At 40.6% G+C, this 22,198-nt stretch overlaps 1 protein-coding gene across 1 annotated transcript; it reads left to right on the top strand.

The window, feature by feature from the left end:
• Window positions 1-1,017: 1,017 nt before the first annotated feature.
• LOC100282943 (Chaperone protein dnaJ 15) lies at window positions 1,018-12,149 on the top strand. Its single transcript, NM_001155848.2, is given in 13 exon segments — window positions 1,018-1,145; window positions 1,226-1,446; window positions 1,570-1,714; window positions 3,471-3,594; window positions 8,014-8,096; window positions 8,183-8,294; window positions 8,369-8,473; window positions 8,585-8,635; window positions 9,982-10,071; window positions 10,143-10,251; window positions 10,334-10,482; window positions 10,585-10,638; window positions 11,767-12,149. Coding segments are annotated over 11 exon segments (1,224 nt in total). The 5' UTR covers window positions 1,018-1,145; window positions 1,226-1,446; window positions 1,570-1,583; the 3' UTR covers window positions 11,983-12,149.
• The last annotated feature ends 10,049 nt before the right edge of the window (window positions 12,150-22,198 follow it).

The following is a 22,198-nucleotide window of genomic DNA, read 5'->3' as shown; positions in this document are numbered from 1 at the left end:
ATAATTATTGAAAATGAGGTATTTAAATATAAATATAAAGTACGAATATGATAATTTAGGAGGGAGAATGGTTGAAGATAGCATGAGGAGGAGGCTGCTATGTCGTGTATGCGTCGAAGCCCCACCCAACAAGTGCGCGTGCGACAGAAAAAAAATCGCGGGAGCCTACTCGCATACGAGCGAGGCCGATTGTGGAGAAATAGCTTACACATAAATATGAGGGAGGTGAGGAGATAGATGCGGGATGCTAAGGGTCTGTTTGGTTCGTGGCTAACTATACCAAACTTTGTTTGAGGTTAATTGTCTGAGTTGAAGAACTAGAGGCTGTTTGGTTCTATACATGTGGTGCCAAAAATTGCCACACAATTTTATGCCACACTTGTCTAAGGTGCTTAAGGTTAGACGCTCAAATTCTGCCTCATATTTGTCTTGCCTAAGGAAATCTTGCCACATTTTACTAGTCATTGACTAGTGAGACCTACACTGCAGGAGAAAAATCTTGTCACAACTGTGGCTTCAAACCAAACACATGCCTAACTTGGTCAAACTTGCCTAACCTTAAGCGTGGCAAACTATGTCAAGTTAGACAGCAAACCAAACAGCCCCTAGCCTAAGCAGAAAAGTTATGCAAAATTTGGCAAGTTAGACAACGAACCAAACATGCCCTAATTCTTTCGATAGAGTATAAGGAAGCTGTTGGAGCGAGAAAAATCATTTTTCTAATATTTGCTCGAGTAGATTTACAATTTTTTTTCAAACAATACTCCACAAACAATACAATGCACAGTGCAAAAACAATGTTTAAGTGACCATATAAGTGAACTATTGTACATTGTACTTATATGGTCAGCCAAAACCATGTTTTGCGCTTTATATTGTATTGTTTATAGAGTATAGTTCGAATATAGATATATGTATGAGTAGCTGCTGGAGATATTTCCATGATATGTTTGGTATGATAAACTAAAATAGAGTGTTAGTTTATGTATTTAATACAGAAATTTGAAATTAGTGTCTAAAACCAAACGCTTTCTAAACCAAACACTCCTTGTCGGTCGCCGCTAGCTCCTCCAACCTCGTTGGCCGTTGCCGTCTCCGTCTCGCCCGCCCATCTACGCGGCGAGATCTGCTCGCGCCGCGCCGAGGTGAGCAAAAATTTCTCATCCCGAGTCCCGACCCAACTTGGCGAAAATTATAGAGACCTGCCACTCGTTCCCTTTCCCAGGCGCAGGCGCCTCTCCTTGCCAGGCGTGACACAGACGAACTGGTGCCGCCTCTGCTGGGGCTTGGTCCTCCCAGCCGAGCGCGCCTCATCCGGATCTTGCGACGACGGTGCCCAAGCTCCCGGCCTCCCTTTCGCATCCCTGCTGCGAGCCGTCGGTCTCCGGAAAGAGTTAGAGCCGTCGGTCTCCGTAAAGAATTGGAGCCGCCAGGCGCCTTGAGAAGGTAGATCCGCCGGCAGACGACCTGCTGGTCTAACCGTCGGGCGCCGTTACATGGTCCAACTACCGGCCGTTGGGATCGGATGCATTATTTTTTGAACCTTTTATTTGTTATTACATCTGTTAGGGTTTTGTCCCGGGATGTCGTCGTCGGGGAAGATGGAGGGGCCGTCTGCCCCGGTGGTGCGTCGGGATCCCTACGAGGTGCTCAGCGTTCCCAGAGATTCCTCCGACCAGGAGATCAAGTCCGCCTACCGGAAGCTCGCACTCAAGTACGGTTTCAATGACCCTTTTCGTTTGCTATGCTGCTTTGATTTGTGTGGTGGAAGAGTGTTTTGATTTGGGTAGCGTAAGAGAGGAAAACCCAGACGCTACTCCGTTAGTTTAACATAGGCCTGTTTGGCATAGCTCATAGAGCAGCTGCCAGGCTAAACCGAGGAGGAGCTCTGCCAAACTATACGTTAGCGAGAAGCGGGTTTTCTGTGAAGCGATTATTTCAAATAAAATGTTCCTGATTTGGTAGTTTATGAATTTGGTAACGGCCAACTAGGTGAGTCAATATGCTAGCTAATGTGCTGCAATTTTTCAGTGCTTAATTATTTCTAATACTTTGCCCAGATCTTAGCAATGATGAAATGGCGAATACTCATGATCAGTGTCTTATTATTAATAACACATTGTCCAGCTCTCAGCAAAGTTGAACTGACGAATACTCATGCGAGGTGCACTCAATGACGAATTTAGTTCCCACATCTGCTTCTTGATGAGAAAGCAGCAAAAAACCTATCAGTGATAATTTTTTCAAGCGAATGCAGAGAACATTTTTCAGGCTCCAGATGGATATCAGTTCCTATATTGGCAAAAGATATTTGTTTAATTTTTTGTTTATTCAAGTTGAAAACTGCCATTGCTTTCGATCCAACCGTGTTTGCCTGAGCAATAATTAACGGAATAATATTATTCCTCAAAAAAAAGCATGTACTAGTTTAGTTGCTAGTCATTCTAGAATATACAATATGAGAAGAATTGCAAGAAGTGTTGCTGCCCCACACAGTGCAACAGGAATCAATGTGACTATCTCGTCTATCCAAGCTCCTAATAAACCTTAGTAATAGCTATTTACTTGCTGTTCAGACCATGCTGAGAGTGTATGGTAATGGCTGTTGTAACTGATGTTTTTTTGTTAAATTTTGGATCTATATATGTATATTCATTTACATTCCATACAGTAGCAATCATTCCATAAACTACAAAGCATCAAGAAAAAATTATAGGTAGCAGCAGTAAATGGCCACGTGCGGCTTCTGTTGGGTTTCAAGTTTCAACTCTACCCTACCCAACTTGCTTGGGAGTTAGGACTAAAAGGCTTTTGTTGATGCTGTTGTTGCAGCAGTAAATGGACTAATATGTTCAGATCAACATAGTAGAAATCAATTTAGAATCAAAGCCAGTCAACCAAATTGACTAAATCATCAAGCACATTTCTTCTGCGTCACAGTCGCTCCCACACCACTGTGTGCACTTTGCGCCCCTTCACATGAGAGGAGAGTATCTAACCACTAACTGGATGGAACACAAGTATCTAACCACTTTGTTCTTGTGGTGAAACACCAATGGGATGGAGTGAACACAAATATCTAACTACTTAAACCTTTTGAATGCTTGGTGTCCTGTGAACACAAATATCTAGCTTATTCTAGCGGCTAATATAAGCCCATCCAAACAGGCCCATAATCTGTTATGAAGTACATGTGTGAGCAGACCTGTTTGTAGAACATTGCCCTCTCATATATGTTTTGCAATTGCTGGCAAGATTTTTTGTTACTGTCCTTTTGTGGTGATATGATTATTCATTCAGTAATGAGGTAATTCCATGGTCTTAAAACATCAGATACTGTCACTCCATTGCATCCAGCTTATTGGGGAATTATTTCTGCTACTTGCATAGTCCTTGATATGCCTTCACCATGTAACATTGTTGGAACCCTACCCTTTTCTGTACATCACAATTCTTATCTTTGTTGACAGGTACCACCCTGACAAGAATGCTAGCAACCCAGAAGCATCGGAACTCTTCAAAGAAGTTGCATATTCTTATAGCATCTTGTCAGATCCTGAGAAAAGAAGGCAGTATGATACTGCTGGTTTTGAGGTGCTGTTCTATCTTTGTTGAATCTACCATAGTACCATACAATGCTGCACTTATTTTATTATCTGTCTATTTGTTTTCCGTATAAAGCTTTTGTATTCTCACATTTTTATATCTGTCTGATCAAAGTTGCTGGATGCTATACCCCCTGTTTTGTCTGTTTTAACCCCAGATGTGTCAAAATGGTTGAGCTTTACTTAGTCAGCATTGTTTTTAGATAGACCCCAGCATCCTTGGGTATCCGAACTCTTCAAGCATGTTTTCTTAGGAGAAAGATCTATTTTGTTTCAAATTATGAATTTCTTAGGTCCACCAATGATTCCTTGTGTTAATTATTTACTTTTGTTGTCTCTTCATATGACGAAATGTTAACACATGTGTTGGGGACTTGTTCTCAAATGCTATGAATTAAGAACAAGGCAACATAAAATGTTAAATGTTAATGTCCTTCGTCCGCTGAAGCATTATTTCCTCAAGGATTTAATGAACTTCGGACGAAGGTTAAAATGACACAATTACGAAGGTTGTATCTTCGTAACTGAACTCTCAGAGATTATATAAAATAATGCGAGATGTAAAGCATTAAAGACAAGTAAATTATGAGTAAACAACACTATTTACCTATTACATAAATTTGATGTATTCAAACATAATAATTAGATACATTTATACCTCTGCCTTGACAAAGGACAATTTCCGAGTGGTGCGATTGCAATTACAAGAATGCCTGAACAGTAAAGGAATACTGTTCACTATTTATAGACACAGGACACAACCTGTGAGCAATTACAATCATACCCCTCATAAAAGTTTACAACAACGACTCAAACTCTTATGGACTAAAAAGTCATTCTATCTTTAAGTCGGTTTGTAATTCCGAAGCCTCATGAACGGCACCCTTCGGCATCACGTACAGACAGCTTCAGCCGAAGCTGTTTCTTCCTGCAGGACCTTCGGCGACGAAGCATGGTCCCAACAACAGGCCATAGGGAGATAGAGATGTTTTCCATGTAGGTGTTTTTACTATATCGGTAATGGGAAATGTTAGCACCAGTTTATGGCAATTGAACTTTGGCTCTAATAAGTCCACCTTTCATTGGATTATAAAATTCCACATTCACTTGAGGCTTAGGAATAGTGCAAGTCAGAAATAAAGCCTAGTTGACATCAGTCACCAATTGTCATATGTGTATCTGTTTGTGGGTAAATCTGGTAAAGAAAGCTCTGTTGCTACTCTTGTATATCTCACCAAGGTGAAGATAAGTGGGGTAAATCGAGCAACAAAAGAGGCACCAGGGGTGCCCACCGTGTGCCATTTGTTAGATGAAAAGGAGATGGGGATGGGACAAGGTGAAGGGCTAAGAAATATGACATGCAGACTGAAGATCAATGGTGTGTGGAGTGAGGAGGGCAAATAGGTAGTGGTTGTACCATGGGCTTGAATTTCACATGCAACAACAACAATGCCTTTTAGTCCAAGCAAGTTGGGGTAGGCTAGAGTTGAAACCGAACATAAGCCATAAGTTAAGGTTTAGGCACGTGGATAGTTGTTCTCCATGCACTCCTATTCAAGGCTAAATGTTTGGGTATATTCTATACCGTCAAGCCTTCTTTTACTGCCTCTTTCCATGTACACTTCGGTGTTCCGCTACCTCTCTTCGCATTACCTTATGATCCCACTACGCATTGGTGTCTCTGGAGGTTTTTGTTGTACATGTCCAAACCATCTGAATTGATGTTGGACAAGCTTTTCTTCAATTGGTGCTATCCTTAGCCTATCCTCTAGCCTATCACATATATCATTATTCCGGACTCGATCCTTTCTTGTATGGCCACAAATTCAAGGCTAAATATTTGGGTATATTCTATCCTTTCAAGCCTTCTTTTATTGCCTTTTTCCAAGTACACTTTGGCGTTCCGCTACCTCTCTTCCCATTACCTTATGATCCCACTACGCATTGGTGTCTCTGGAGGTTTCGGTTGGACATGTCCAAACCATCTGAATTGATGTTGGACAAGCTTTTCTTCAATTGGTGCTATCCCTAGCCTATCCTCTAGCCTATCACGTATATCATCATTCTGGATTCGATCCCTTGTATGGCCACAAATCCGACACAACCTACGCATTTCCGCAACACTTATTTGTTGAACATGTCTTTTTGTAGGCCAACATTCTACACCATACAATATAACAAGTCCAATAATTGTCCTATAAAACTTGCCTTTTAGCTTCTATAGTACATCCTTATCACATAGAAAGCCAGCTGCTTGACGCCACTTCATCCACCCTGCTTCGATTCTATGGTTAACATCTTGATCAATCTCTCTCTCTAGCATTGCTCCTAACTCATGAATGGTGTCCTTCCTGGGTACTACTTGACCTTCCAAATTAACATCTCCTTCCTCATGTGTAGTACTGACGAAGTCACATCTCATATATTTGGTTTAGTTCTACTGAATTTAAAACCTTTGGACTCTAGAGTCTCCCGCCACAACTCCATTTCCTATTTACCCATGTTCGATTTTCATCAAATACCCATGTTCGATTTTCATCAAATAGCTTGGGGGAGACTAGACTATTGGAGAGATCTGGGACTAATTCTTCCTCATTGATTGATTTATTGATCCCTCCTTAAGGAGGTACAACCCATCAAATAGCCACCAAGTAACTAACTTAATCTTATCTAATCTAATCCCAAGTAACTAACTCAATCTTATCTAATCTAATCCCAAGTAACTAAATCTTATCTTATCTAATCCTAAGTAAGTAACTAAATCTTATCCCTATGGCCTCCATGCTCTGGGCTGCCGCCCCATGACACCTACGCACAAAGCGTCTATTGGTGTCATTAAGAGTCATCCAACTAAAAGGTTGTCCTGCCATCCTCTTTATTGAACAATTTGTCAAAATACTTTCTTCATCTATGTCTAATCTCATCGCCCTTCACCAAGAGGTGCTCCGTTTCATCCTTAATGCACTTAACTTGGTTGAAGTCGCTTGTCTTCCACCGACCCTAGTCATCCTATACATGTCCTCCTCTTCTTTGTTCGTACTCAAACGCTGGTAAAGATCCTCGTATGCCCTACCGTTTGCCACACATACATCTCACTTTATGGTCTTTTTTGCTACCTTGTACTTCTCTATGTTGTCCACACTCTTGTCATGGTACAAACATCTATAACATTATTTTTTTCTCCTTAATAGCCCTTTGGACTCCTCGTTCCACCACTATCTTTAGCTTCACCTCCACTCTATTTGCGCCATACACCTTTGAGGTGACCTTCCAAGTGCAGGTTGCCATCTTCCCCCACATGTTGTTTGTGTCATTTTCTACCTTCCATGTGTCCTCTTTGATCGCCCTTTCCTTGAAGACTTCTGACGTCTCTTCTTTCAGTTTCCACCACTCCGTTCTCGCATCTTGGCTTTTTTATTCTTATGGGCACACATCTGGAAATGAAAGGCCACCACCATAAGTTTATGTTGAGAGACAACATATTCCCTAGGTATCACCTTGCAATTCAAACATACTCGTTTATCCTCACTTCTTGTGAGGACAGAGTCAAGGCCACTACTATAGGTCACTAAGTGGAATTATCTCTTGTAAAGAAATTGTTGGCTATGATCAGGACAAAAGCTAGAACAAAGTCTTAAGACCAAATCGCTCTCGACAAGCTTGACTAAGATAATCCTATCTCTGCCTTCTCACATCCACCAAACCGTTCTTGAGATTCTTATCAATCAAAACTCCTCCATTTCTGGTTGCAGTTGTCCATGTGTACCAAAGCTTGAAGCTGGTACTGTCCACCTCCTTCACGTTCTGACCTTTCCATTGAGTCTTTAAGATATTTGCATGCCTTCTAGTTGTTGTCTCAACTAACTCCTGTAACTTACCCCTTACGGACCCTACGTTCCAACTATCTAAATGGATCCTAGTTGGTTCGACTAGCTTTCTTACCTTTGCACCCATCGATGATGTGAATACCCTTGCACCTTGAATTTCACATGCATTGTCTTAAATAAGACTCCGATATTTATTCTTATTTAGTTGTCTAGTCATTGATTGACAAGCATCTTGCCATGCCAGAGTCTCGTTGGCAACCTTGTATAGCACAGCAATAACAAATTGGTACTGAGGCTACTTGTTATCATTTAGGTGGCCAAATCTCATTTCTGAATAAATTATGTTTAGTAATGATTAATGATTGTACTCAGTCTTTTGCAATTCAGGGAAGCATAATAAATTGGATTAGGTTATGGCATCCTGATGCATATTAGACATGAAAATTGGTGCTTGTTATTTTGATGACATGTTATTTCACACGTGAATGTGATTGCTTTTCCATTATTTAGCATTGAAATAAATTTCTTGTTGAAATCGAGATTAAGTTTTGAAAGACCCTTGTTGCATTTTCTTGTGTCAGGAGTTAGAAAATGAAGGAATGGATATGGAAATTGATTTGTCCAATCTTGGAACTGTGAACACAATGTTTGCAGCACTTTTTAGGTAATTGTGGAACTGGTTAGAATTATTATTTCTAGAAGTAAAAAGGTCTCCAATTTCACTTCTTTAATAATTTTAACCACTTATAGCAAGCTTGGTGTTCCTATCAAGACCACAATATCTCCTACTGTGCTGGAAGAGGCCATGAATGGCACAGTTACAGTGAGACCACTCCCTGTTGGAACATCAGCTACGGGAAAGGTTCTGATACTCTACCTATTCTTGTGAGAAACAACTACAATGTGGTGGTTATATTATACCTTTTTTATTTATAGGTTGATAAGCAATGCGCTCATTTTTTTGGCGTAACAATAAGTGAAGAGCAAGCTCATTCTGGAATGGTTGTCAGAGTGACTTCACCTGCTCAAAGTAAATTTAAGGTATGAGGTTGATTTTTCATCATAAAATTCATTTCCCCTGGAACTAGAGCCGTACTGTTTTCTTTTGTGCCTTATTCATTTCCTTATTTGTTTCATTTGTTTAATGCACAGCTTCTTTACTTCGAGCAAGAAGTTAATGGAGGTTATGGACTTGCTTTGCAGGTAATTTCTAATTGTGATACTGTATTTTTGATATGCCTTGTTAGACTGGTACTACCTCCATTCACAAATATATAACACCATTGACTATTTTCCAAAATTTTGACCCACTTGTCTTGTTAAAAAAAATCGTATCATTTATTCTGTTGTGATTTATTTTATCACTTAAGATTCTTTGAGCGTGACTTGAAGTTTTATATTTTAAATAAATATTTTGAAGGGTTTAGGGTTAACGAGTGGTCAAAGTTTTGGAAAAAAGTCAACGGTGTCATATATTTATGAATGGAGGGAGTATTATTTTTTCAATAGGATGGGCGGATGACATTCATCTTAGGTTATATCATTCAATCACCATTTTGTGGATCTGTGACTTTTCTCAATGTATGTTCTAATAACAAAGAGATTGACAACTCTAGAATTAACTGTAGAGAAATAAATTTTGAATATAGCTTTTAAGAGATTGTGCAGCCGCTATCATCATTATCATTATATCAATTTAGTTTTGATACATTTTGATGCGTTCAAGGAAGTGCTACACAACCTGCCATTTTCAAGCTAGCTAAGCTAGAGTTTCCTTTGAAGTGTGTTTCCCGCTTCTCATACTTGGTCCTGGTATGAGAGGGGGAGATTGTATGGGGACCTTTTTTCTCTCTAATGCAATGAAACACAGCTCTCCTGTGCTTTCAAAAAAATTGTCATTAAACTACTACCGGGCAATGAAACACATTTCAGGTTTAGTGTTGCGATTCCTGTTTTGCATATCAAGGCAGATGTGATCCTTGATCCAATTGGCATAGGGAATTTAACTTAAGAACAAAAACAACATTTTATCAAATGGACGACACTGATTTATTGTATAGCGGACACTTATTTTACTTGGCTTATATGTCCTCATTGTTCATATATGGGACATGGATTACTTGTTTCACTTTTGTTTTAGGGCTTTGGGATATATTATCTATCTTTTTCTCCATTTCGTTTCCATTTTTTGTCTTCTGGGTGTTGTGAAAATGTGATGAAATAAATTGTTTGGTGAGGTAGATGAAAGATGCTCTTGAACTTCTGTGGTTCAATGTATATTGCACATTGTCCTATGGGAACTGAGAATATAACACTATGCAGCAGTAAGGAAATTTGTTTCCTAGTGCTGCTACTAATTTTGCGTTGATATTTCTAAGATCATGGTTTGTTATATAGTACAATTGGATAATTGTATAACTGGTATTTGATCAATTAGTCTCCAGTCTGTTTTGTCTATGCTCATAGTACATTTTGGATAATAATTTAGAGAAGACTTTCGTTCAGAGTTATTGTTTAGTATCATCTTCAACTTTCCCTTTGACCTTCAGGAAGATAGTCAAAAGACTGGCAAGGTAACATCAGCAGGCATGTATTTCTTGCATTTCCAGGTGTATCGTATGGACTCAACAGCGAATGCGGTATGTAATTCTGTGTGCTGTTAGTTATTCTGTGTTTTATAACTGATTTTTATTCTCTCTTACAATTACAGTTGGCAATGGCCAAAGATCCTGAAGCTGCCTTCTTTAAAAGGTTGGAAGGTCTCCAACCCTGCGAAGTTTCAGCTCTCAAATCTGGAACCCATATATTTGCTGTATATGGTGTGCATTCTTGCCGTCTGCTCGTCTCTATTTGCATTGAAGGCACTTCTTCGTCCTGAGCCATTTTAACCGATCTGTGCAGGTGACAATTTTTTCAAGCCAGCTAGCTATATGATTGAAGCGATGTGCGCAAAGAGTTATGAAGACACAACAGAGAGGCTGAAAGAGATAGAATCTAAAATTCTAGCTAAGCGAAATGATCTGCGTCAATTTGAAACTGAGTACAGAAAAGTCAGTCACTAAATTTTCGTTTTGTGGTTACTGATTAATCATATGTGTTTAAGGGTGCTTCTGCATTTGAAGAAAGCTTTGACTTAGTGATATGGCTTTCAGGCTTTGGCACGATTTCAAGAAGTCACCAACAGATATACACAAGAGAGAGAAGCGGTATGCATATATGCCCCTCACCCCTCTGTCGATATATGATTGCAAGAGGCGTCCTACCTGCTGCCCTCAAAATGTTCAGTCTAATTGAGGGTCACCCTAGTGTCAGATGCCCATACTACATTAGATATTTAGTTACATAATGGTACATATAGTACTATAGTTAGTGCCTATGTCATTGATGTAGTTGTTTGTGGGTCCAAACACTAAACTAGGTAAGTCACACTAAAACATAGATAGGCCGCTTTAACAAGAGTAGTACCAATAGGCATAATTTAAAGGCATGTTAGGTTTGCTGCCTAACTTGCCACACTTTGCCTAACTTTTCTGTCTAAGGTTAGTTCTTCAATTCGAACGACTAACCTTAGGCAATGTGTGACACAATTAGCCACGAACCAAACAGGCCCTAAGTGCTTTTACAACTGTTTCTGACAAATGTTTCACCTCCTCAAATGCTAGTTTGACAACTCTATTTTCCCAAGGGATTCCTATTTTCTCAAGGGAAAATGAACTAATTTCCCTTAGGAAATTGAAAATCACTTGGAAAAATGAGGTCGCCAAACTAGCCCTAAGACAAAAACTAGTTCATGGAAACCTGGAAATAATATCACACTGTCCTTGGTCCTTGCTGTTACTGTTTTATGGGTAGTGTTCAGCGCTTTGTGTTAACTGGTTGAAGTTTGTGTAAAGATGATTCTTGTAGGTATTATGCTACTTAAACACTCTTTAAACTGTTCTCTCCGGGGGCCAATGATACAGAATAGTTTCTGTGCTAGCTATTTTTAATCACCAAAAGATTGTAGGTAGGTACTGTGCTATTTTCAGTGTTTATTCGCAATGACTTCGGGATGCAATAACATATTGAGTTATAAATTCAAATTAGCAACGCCATACATCGCATTGTATTATGCTCCCTCCATTCCAAATTATAAGCCCTTCCGTCTTTTCTAGGTACAGTTTTTATGTTCCATTTGTACCTTTTTTGTTCTCATTATTGCTCTATACTTGCAAGTGACTTGGTGCCATGCTGTGTTCAAATCCAGCGACCATTCAAATGACAAATTATGCGCTTTCTGGATTTGACCTGAACAAATGTTTAACCATGTTACTAAAGAGTTACAATATCTGCAGGTTGATGATATGCTGAGAGAGAGGGACAATATCCATTGCTCGTTCACAACTGAACGAACTTTGGCAAACCCTGTTGGTGTCGGTAGTAGCAGTAGGTATACCATCGAGCAGAGCATTCCTGAGAGCCCTGAGAATGGTAGCGTAGATGGCAGAGACAAATCTGGCAAAAAGAAGTGGTTTAATCTAAACCTTAATAGGTCCGACAAGAAAGCCTGATGAATCTTTTGTCAGGGAACGTCATGTGTTTTCACTTTGTTGTACATTTTGGAATCCCTATTGTATTCATGCCGTATGAGTTCTTTGGTTCCCAGTTCTCTGGGAGTTTTGTAGCATATAGCAGTTTTGGGTACAACTTTCTATTCTCATGTATGTATTATCCTAAGTGACTGCATTGACCCCATGCATCCCAGGCGAAGTTGAATCGCCCGACCAAGTTATTTTATCGTTATAATTTCTTCTATCATTTGAATGGTGGTTAACCCTCATTTTTTGGCCCTAAGACTTAGTGGGTGTTGGGTGTTTGAATGCACTAGACATAGTAGTTAGTTGACTAAAAATTACTAGTGGAATTAGCTAGCTAAGAGCATTTCCAAGAGACTAGCTAAATAGTTTATTAAGCTAAATTTTAGCTATTTAATAGCATAATAGTTCTCAATAGACTAGCCATTTAACTTGCTAAGCTATCCGACTCTTTAAATTAACTCCTTTACTAGCCAAATTTAGCTAGCAACTCTTGCTAGCCAAGCTAATTTGCATGTTAAAGAGTCTGTTGGAATGAGGTGTTATATATATATAATTTAATATTTTTGGAGAGATAAATAAAGAGTCAAATAAGCCAAGCTAATTTGCATGTTAAAGAGTCTGTTGGAACGAGGTGTTATATATATATAGTTTAATATTTTTGGAGAGATAAATAAAGAGTCAAATAAAGAGTAAAAAATAAAGAGTATCTTGGAGATGCTCTAACAAATAACTAGCTAACTATTAACTAATTTACTAAAAGTAGCTAATAGTTGAACTATTAGTTAGAATGTTTGGATATCTCTAACTAATATTAGTCACTAACTATTAGATCTAGTGCATTCAAACACTCCGTTACTAAAGCTTATGGACAGCTATCGCGGCATTTGTTGTGGTCACTCAAACTTGTTCCAGGCTTCCCTCCACCCTGCTCTGGAGTGGCATTGAACTTTACATTGGTCCGTTTACTGTGCTGTCAAACATCCAACAGTCTTCCTATTACTCTCTATTTTAAACTTTATTTTATAAACAATGCTATAATATAAAATAATGTTTTGGCGTCTATATACATGATCTGCTGGAGGTAGCCTAAACAAGCCTCGGTTCACATGTATACATGGTCGGCTAAGCAAGCCTCGGTTCGACTTGAGAACTATGTCAACCACCAAGTGTGGACATGATGACTAAGGCTGAAAATGATCAGAAACTTTGTCTATACAAAGACGATTGTCGATCGGTTGAAAATTTATTTGGTTTTATAATTAATTTACTTACTGACGAATTTTCAAATTAAAATTTTAAATATGGTATTTTTTGAATGATAATGTCTTTACAAAAACTATATGATTATGAGGTCCTAATTATGAGTTTTTTTAACGATTTTTAGCCCTACTGATAACCCAGGAGCTCAGCTCACGTAAGCGCACGGCGGCCTAGGAGTGCACAATGGTCACTGTACGTCCACACATTGAGGCTATGGTCAGCAGAAGGTCATGAATAGGGCCGTACAAATGTATACTTCACTATTTACGAGTAGAGTTTACATTGTATACTTCACTATTAACATGTTCGAGGTAAGATATTTTGTTCTTTTTATTTTTTATTTTTTTCTATAGTTTTATTTTTATATTTTACTTTACTTTTTTAATTAATTATTTTTCCATATCATTTTTGTTTTTGTATTATTATTATTTCTAATATGTCTTGTTACGATATTCACGTAATATACATGTGATGCTCTATGATTTAATTTGTGATGTTTGTATAACATAAACGAGACGTTATAGGATTATCATATTTACTAGCAGTATCTATGACTTTATGATATATTTTAGGCCACTAGTATTCATGCAATATTCCATGTTTTTACTATGTTCCTTTCCATGTTATATATTGTAATATATATATATATATTTCTTCTAGTTATTTATATTTAATTATTATTTTATTGGTTCTTTCATGTTTTATTATGTTTTCATTGGTTTTCCTTTTCCTCCTTCCTTTTGCCTTGTTTGCTTTTTTCTATTACATAGTTTTTACTATTTTAATTTAAGTATTTCTTTTCTTGTTCCTTTTGGCTTGAGAAAGTGAGTGTGAGGCCACCATGCAAAAGTGAGGGAAACCCCCAAGCTCCTTTGTCAAGAGCTAGGGGGTAATTCTATTGCCATAGGGGCTCGAGAGCAGATCCTTATCACCTTATCGCCGAAGAGCATGATTTAGCCACGAAGCTCATGGATTGGTAGATGGCATATCAAGTCTTCAAAGACAAGTTGAGGCAGGGCAACAAGCCTCCTTTTCTGGTTCTAGGAACCGCGTCTCACTCGAAAAGAGTTTGAGATGAAAAGTTGGGCCTCGAAAGGAAGGTAAAGGCCTACTAGCACCTAGATGAAAAGCTAAAGGCAAAAGTTGAAAAGGTGACATTAGCTAAAAAAGCTACCATATAGTCATCCCTGGCCTCACAGACATGGGAGGCAAAGGCTAAACATCTTGAGGATGAGCTCCTACATATATAGCTATCCGAGGAAGAAGAAAACACCCTAGCATGTGATGCCCTCAATGTCACATGTAAGGCCCTGTGAGACACATGTCTTAGGGGCATTGAGAGCCCCCCATGCTAGGGAGAGAGTAGGATGTGCCTGCCTCATCTCCGCCCAGATTCTTACAAGGTTATTAGAGCTTTTGGACAAGATCCACACTCAGTTGGATAGAGAGGGTCACGAGTTGGCACTATGTGTAACTGGATATTCGGGTGGACCTAAAGGGTCGGTACTCAGACTTCTCAATGCAGCCCAGATATGACAACATGGAGGCTAAGCTCCCTTGATAATCCAAGGAAGGAGTTCGGGCAGACATGGAGATGGTGGAAAGCTGCTAGATTGATGAGACATAAGAGCTCATGCATAATAGGTTGCTAGATTTAGACAATGAAGCTAGCGCCCTGAATCCAACAAAAGAGCTGGGCTATCCAACCTCTATGATTAGTAGCCCTGGGCATGCCCCATTCTCCATATGTAAAACCTCCATCTTGTAATACATTTATTAAATATAATATATTTCTTTCTAGTGTTTCATAGTGTTCTATTTTCTTGTATTCGCCCTAGCCCCAACATCGAGGGGGTTAGTTTTTTATGTCTCACATAGGGCTGGAAAAAAACTCGAGGCTCGCGAGCCGGCTCGGGCTCGATCAGGCTCGACTCGGCTCGGTGAGGCTCGCGAGGCTAAACGAGCCCGAGCCGAGCCTAATTCCACGGCTCGCTACACTAACGAGCCGAGCCGGCTCGAGGCTCGGTCCAAACTACTGCTTACTCGTATCTCCGTTGACCAGTGTGTAAGTGTGCTGTTTTGGTCACAACTCACAAGGAACTAGAGTGCAGGGACATAATTTTTTTTATTGTATGGAACATATTGTGCTTCAAATTTGAGCTAATGACTATAATTACTGTTGTTGAGTACTTGAGTGTATAGGCTCGCGAGCTGAGCCGAGCCTCATTACCGAGCTCGCTAAGTGACCGAGTCGAGCCTAGCTTGGCTTGCTATTCCACCGAGCCTCACCGAGCCGAGCCGAGCCTGGCTCGGCTCGTTTCCAGCCTCACACCCCCAGTCATTGGGCTAGTGCGCCATGAGGATGAACCAATTTAGGGGTCCTTGGCGTAGGATCTTACCCAATTTAGTATGAGGGGTCCTCAAGTGACTTATGCCTGAGGAGCACTAGAGGTACCCAAGCACATAGGTCTAGGGCCCTTAGCACCACAAGGGCCCCAAAAGGATGTTCTTTTAGCCCCTATATGTGGTGAGCATTATCATTAGGATCATAAGGAAGTGCTACAATGTTGTTAGGCCTAGGAGTACAAACACCTTAGAGAAACCACCCCCACGTCCAATAGGTGTCAAATTCTTTGACGCATCTAGGGACCTTAGCACCATATGGGCCCCGAGGGATGTCCCCTTGGCCCCTGGGCATTCAGAGCCTTAGGACCGAGGTATGCAGCATGTCCAGGGTCCTTACCATTGCAATGACCCTAAAGGGATGTACCCTTGGTCCTCGGGCATCGAGAGCCATAGGACCGAGGGATGTAGCACATCATGGTGGTGTAGGTTCTTCCTATACGTATTTTTACGAATAGCAATGAACTTCCTTCTTGTCGAGGGTCTTCCTTGCATTGTGCTTCGTTGTGAACCTTTTACATTACTTCCAAAACCTTTTGACGACCTCAGTTAATATGTTAGTGAACAAGTGAGGACCCTTAGGTCCTACCCTAGTAGCGTCATAGAGAAAGGATGGATCAGACCTAGTTCAATGACCCATCATGTTAGAGAGGAACAATAACATGTATTAGTTGTTACTGGGCACCTTTTCCAAGATACCTAGGATATAATCTCTCTAAAAACATTGAGTCCACCTAGCCTCCAAGGCCTATCGACTTTGCTAAATAGAAGGTTGAAAGTACTATGTTGTAAAGCAGGGATTAAACCCCTTTGAACACATGAGTAGAATTTTTTTAATGTTTTTTCATAATCATAGACTACTTGACCAATGAGTAGTTGTACCATTTCTAATTTTAGGGGTCTGAATATTTACGTTGTGAGGAGTTTAGCAGGGTGATGATGCAAACGTTCGAGATGTCAATGATGGGCGAGTTGAACTACTTCCTTGGATTTCAAGTGAAGCAACTCAAGGAAGGAACCATCATCTCCCAAACGAATACACTCAAGATTTACTCAAGAGGTTTGGGATGAAGGATGCAAAGCCTGCAAAGACACCAATGGGAACGGATGGACATCTAGACCTCAACAAAGGAGGTAAGTCCATTGATCAAAAGGCATACCAGTCTATGATAGGATCTTTACTTTATCTTTGCACTAGTAGACCGGATATTATGCTAAGTGTATGCATGTGTGCTAGATTTCAATCCAATCCCAAGGAGGGTCACCTTGTGGCCGTTAAGAGAATTCTTAGATATTTGGTTTCTACGCCTTGCTTCGGGATCTGGTATCCAAAGGGGTCTACCTTTGACTTAATCGGATACTCAGATTCCGATTATGTCGGGTGCAAGGTTGATAGGAAGAGTACATTAGGGACTTGTTAATTTCTAGGAAGATCTCTAGTGTCCTGGAGCTCTAAGAAACAAACTTCTGTTGCCCTATCCACCGCTGAGGCCAAGTATGTTGCCGCAGGACAGTGTTGCGCGCAACTACTTTGGATGAGGCAAACCCTCCGGGACTTTGGCTACAATCTGAGCAAAGTCCCACTCCTATGTGATAATGAGAGTGCAATCCGCTTGGCGAATAATCCTGTTGAACACAGCCGCACTAAGCACATAGACATCCAGTATCACTTTTTGAGAGACCACCAGCAAAGGGGAGATATCGATATTTATCATATTAGCACCGAGAACCAGCTAGCCGATATCTTCACCAAGCCTTTAGATGAGAAAAGGTTTTGCAAGTTGCGTAGTGAGCTAAATGTCTTAGAATCGCGTAACTTGGATTGATCTATAGCATACATGTGTTCTATGCCTTTGATCACATTACTTGAAGCATTAATGTCTTTAATTGCTTAGTTTTGGTGCTCAAGTTGTACTAGTCATCCCCGGACCTCACAAGTCCATATGCAAATGATGCACATATTTAGAGGGAGGATGTGCTACAACTTGACCCCCTTGAGACTAACTTGGTTGTTGAGTACTCTTGACACAGTCTCAAAGGTATATTGAAAGGGGAAAGTGAACTTGGACAAAGAAAGGACTTCCACTGCATTCTGGTATAAATGTATCTTGTCCCAAGTTCGTACTTGTGTTCTCATTGCCTTTTGCTCGTATTTGACATTTTAGTGAGGCAATGGGGTTAAAAAGGGCCATAAAGGTCTCCTATTTTGGTGCTTAATGCCAAAGTGGGAGAAATTAAGGCCAAAGCAAATGGATCAGCCAACCACTTATGAATTTCAAAAAATTGTAGAGTTAGAATCTTTGTGTTTGATCAAAACCCTCGTATTGCAAAGTTGTTCTCTTATGGGGGAGAAGGTTCGTTATGGGAAAGGGGGAGTTTTTGACATTTGATCAAATTTACTCTTGAAAGATCTCTTGATTTGCCAAAACAATTGTCTTTGATATAGGGATAGGAAAAAGAATTTGTTTTGTGAAAATAAACCAAGTGGTGGCAAAAGTGATCCAAATATGCCAAATTTGAAAGTCGCCTAGGGGGGGTGAATAGGCAAATCTGAAATTTACACACTTTAAGCACAACTACAAGCCGGAGTTAGCGTTAGAAATAAAGTCGAGTCCGAAAGAGAGGGCGAAAATAAATCACAAGCAAATGAAGAGTGTGACACGGTGATTTGTTTTACCTAGGTTCGGTTTTTGCAAACCTACTCCCCGTTGAGGTGGTCACAAAGACCGGGTCTCTTTCAACCCTTTCCTTCTCTCAAACGGTCACCTAGACCGAGTGAGCTTTTCTCTTCAATCAAACAGGACACTTAGTCCACTACAAGGACCACCACAACTTGGTGTCTCTTGCTTTGATTACAAGTGAGTTGAGAACAAGAATGGAGGAAGAAGAAAAGCGATCCAACCGCAAGAGCTCAAAAGAACTCGACAAAACTCTCTCTTCTAGTCACTAATTGCTTTGAGTGGAACTAGGACTTGGAGAGATTTTAATTCAATCTATTTGTGTCTTGTATTGAATGCACTAGCTCTTGTATTGAATGTGTTGGCTGAAAAACTTGGATGCCTTGAAGTGTGGTGGTTGGGGGGTATTTATAGCCCCAACCACCAAAGTGGCCGTTGGGGAGGCTGTCTGTCGACGGGCGCACCGGACAGTCCGGTGCGTCACCGGACACTGTCCGGTGCGCCAGCCACGTCACCCAACCGTTAGGGTTCGGCCGTTGGAGCTCTGACATGTGGGGCCACCGGACAGTCCGGTGCGCCTTCTGGCGCCTGCTCTGACTTCTGCGCGCGCAGTCCGCACTGTTCACTGTTACTGTACACTTTTGCAGTCAACCGTTGGCGTTGTAGCTGTTGCTCCGCTTGGCACACCGGATAGTCCGGTGAATTATAGCGGAGAGCCATTTCCAAAAACCCGAAGCTGAGTAGTTCGAGTGGATTCACCCTGGTGCACCGGACACTGTCCGGTGGCACACCGAACAGTCCAGTGCGCCAGACCAGGGCTGCCTTCGGTTTCTTTTGCTCCTTTTTATTTGAACCCTTTCTTGGACTTTTTATTGGTTTGTGTTGAACCTTTGGCACCTGTAGAACTTATAATCTAGAGCAAACTAGTTAGTCCAATTATTTGTGTTGGGCAATTCAACCACCAAAATTATTTAGGAAAAGGTTTGACCCTATTTCAATTTCAATCTCCCCCTTTTTGGTGATTGATGCCAACACTAACCAAAGCAAATATACAAGTGCAGAATTGAACTAGTTTGCATAAGGTAAGTGTAAAGGTTGCTTGGAATTAAACCAATTTACATTTTATAAGATATGCATGGATTGCTTTCTTTATTTTAATATTTTGGACCACGCTTGCACCACATGTTTTGTTTTTGCAAATTCTTTGTGAAATTCTTTTCAAAAACATTTTGCAAATAGTTAAAGGTATATGAATAAGATTGAAAGAAGCATTTTCAAGATTTGAAATCTTCTCCCCCTGTTTCAAATGCTTTTCCTTTGACTAAGCAAAACTCCCCCTTAATGAAATTCTCCTCTTCGTGTTCAAGAGGGTTTTAGATATTAATTTTGAAAGAGGTCATACCAATTTGAAATTATATCAAAAATAAGATACCAATTGAAAAACTTTTTAATACCAATTGAAAGACTATATTTACACATTTTCAAAATTGGTGGTGGTACGGTCCTTTTGCTTTGGGCTAATACTTTCTCCCCCTTTGGCATGAATCGCCAAAAACAGATACTTTGTGAGTGAGATATAAGCCCTCATTCAAACTCTCTCCCTCTTTGGCAAATAATATATGAGTGAAGGATTATACCAAAGTGAAGAGCGATGCGGAGTGACGGCGAAGGATAAATAAAACGATGGAGTGGAGTGGATGCCTTGTCTTCGCCGAAGACTCCATTTCCCTTTCAATCTATGACTTAGCATGAAATGCACTTGAAAAACACATTAGTTATAGCAAATTAAAGAGATATGATCAAAGGTATATAATTGAGCTATGTGTGCAAAATATCAATCAAAATTCCTAGAATCAAGAATGTTTACCTCATGCCTAAGTTTGGTAAAAGTTTTCTCATCTAATGGCTTGGTAAAGATATCAGATAATTGTTCTTTGGTGCTAACATATGCAATCTCGATATCCCCACTTTGTTGGTTGTTGGGGGCCTTCGGCTTCCGAAGGTCCTCAAAAACATGATTTAACAATGTTTCTGGAGTATAATACATGAACAGGTACCTTCGGACTTGGATCAAGACCACAGTGTGAAGAAGTACAAGGAATACGAAAGATGGTGCAGAGCCAAAGCTATGCGCAGGGTAGCTTCGGCATGATAGCAGAAAAGGAAACCGACTTAAAGATGAAAAGGCTATTTAGACCTCGATGGATTACTATAGAGTTATTAGCAAATGAAAAGGGCATGGGTGTAATTTTACATGGGCTGCGTCCCGTGCCTATAAATAGATGAACAGTGCTCCCGTATTGTTCACGCTGACTTGGCATTTGCTTTTGCGTCACGCTTGTACTTTTATCTTCTTTCAAGCCGAAGATACACTTGTAATTTGATATCATTTCTATTTTTCCATAGTAATAAAATAGAAATGAGCTGATAATAATACATGACTGCTTATATTGTCTTTTATGCTGTATATAATTCTTTCTTCATTATTATATGTTGTGTTTGTGAAGGTATGTCCTTCATAACCTTCGTCCAAAAATCATTATATCCCAAGAGAAATAATGCTTCGAAGGACGAAGGACTTTAACGTTTAAAATTCTTTGTGTTGCCTTGTTCTTAACTCATAGCATTTGAGAACAAGTCCCCAACATTGGCGCCCACCTCCGGTGAATCCTTTTCGACCACCTTCGGCAAGCATTTGACCTTCGTCATGCCACCGAAGAAAGCTTCAGCGACAGGGGCTGCTGCTCTGCAGCCACTGGACCCAAACCAGGAGACCCTTTCTCTTCGAGAGGCCCGAAGCCAGAAGAGGAAGGCCACCAGTCCAACGCCCTAGGAGGATGAGTTGGACCAAGAGATCAGGAATATGGAGATTCTTCATCAGCAAGTGCAAAAGAAGAAGGAAAAAATGGCTCAGCTAGCTGATCTACAAAGGCAGATTGACGAAGCCACTGAAGAAGTACGTCATCTTGCTCAAGATGAGCAAAACCGAAGGCCCCAGCACAGAGAGCTGCACCAAGAGGGCTTCTACAACGAGGATGAATGGTATGAAGATTTCCATCATGGAAATTTTGCTTTTAATGATGCTTCTCCTCTGTCAGCAGAACTGCAGGCTACACCTTGGCCCCTGTCTTACAAGCCACCCCAGCTCCCCATGTATGATGGACACTCAGATTCGAAGCAGTTTCTGATGAGATACGAAGCAACCATATCTTCATATGGTGGAAATACTGCAGTCATGGCGAAATCTTTCGTCATGGCAGTCAAGAATGTTGCACAAACCTGGTACTCCTCTCTTCGGCCAGGAACAATCACATCATGGCAGAAGCTGAAGGACATGCTGATCACCAGTTTCCATGGGTTTCAAATGAAGCCGGTTACCGCTCAAGCTTTGTTCCAGTGCACGCAAGATCACGAAGAATACCTTCAGGCATATGTCCGAAGGTTCTTGCGTCTGAGGGCACAAGCACCAATAGTGCCCAATTAAATTGTCATTGAGGCCATGATCAAGGGGCTTCGGCCAGGACCTACGACCCAATACTTCGCCAGGAAACCCCCTCAGACCCTGGAAAAACTGCTTCAGAAGATGGATGAATACATCCGCGCTGATAATGACTTTCGACAGAGAAGGGAGGAAGCTTACAGGTTCTCCGAAATGACCAGGGGCTTTGAAGGGAGAATCCACCCAAGGCACGTCAGATCAATCCACTCCACTCAGAATGACGACAGAGGAAGTCAGCAACAGAGGCCGCAATATTCCTCCCAGGCTTTGGGGCAGCAACAAAGCTATCCTCGGCCCCCAGCTCCAAGGGGCAGAGGCGCCAGGGGCTTCGATGGAAGGTTTGTGAAAG

Source organism: Zea mays, chromosome 3 (genome assembly GCF_902167145.1).
Source record: "Zea mays cultivar B73 chromosome 3, Zm-B73-REFERENCE-NAM-5.0, whole genome shotgun sequence".
Classification (NCBI taxonomy): domain Eukaryota; kingdom Viridiplantae; phylum Streptophyta; class Magnoliopsida; order Poales; family Poaceae; genus Zea; species Zea mays.
This window is presented reverse-complemented; position numbering and strand designations above follow the sequence as displayed.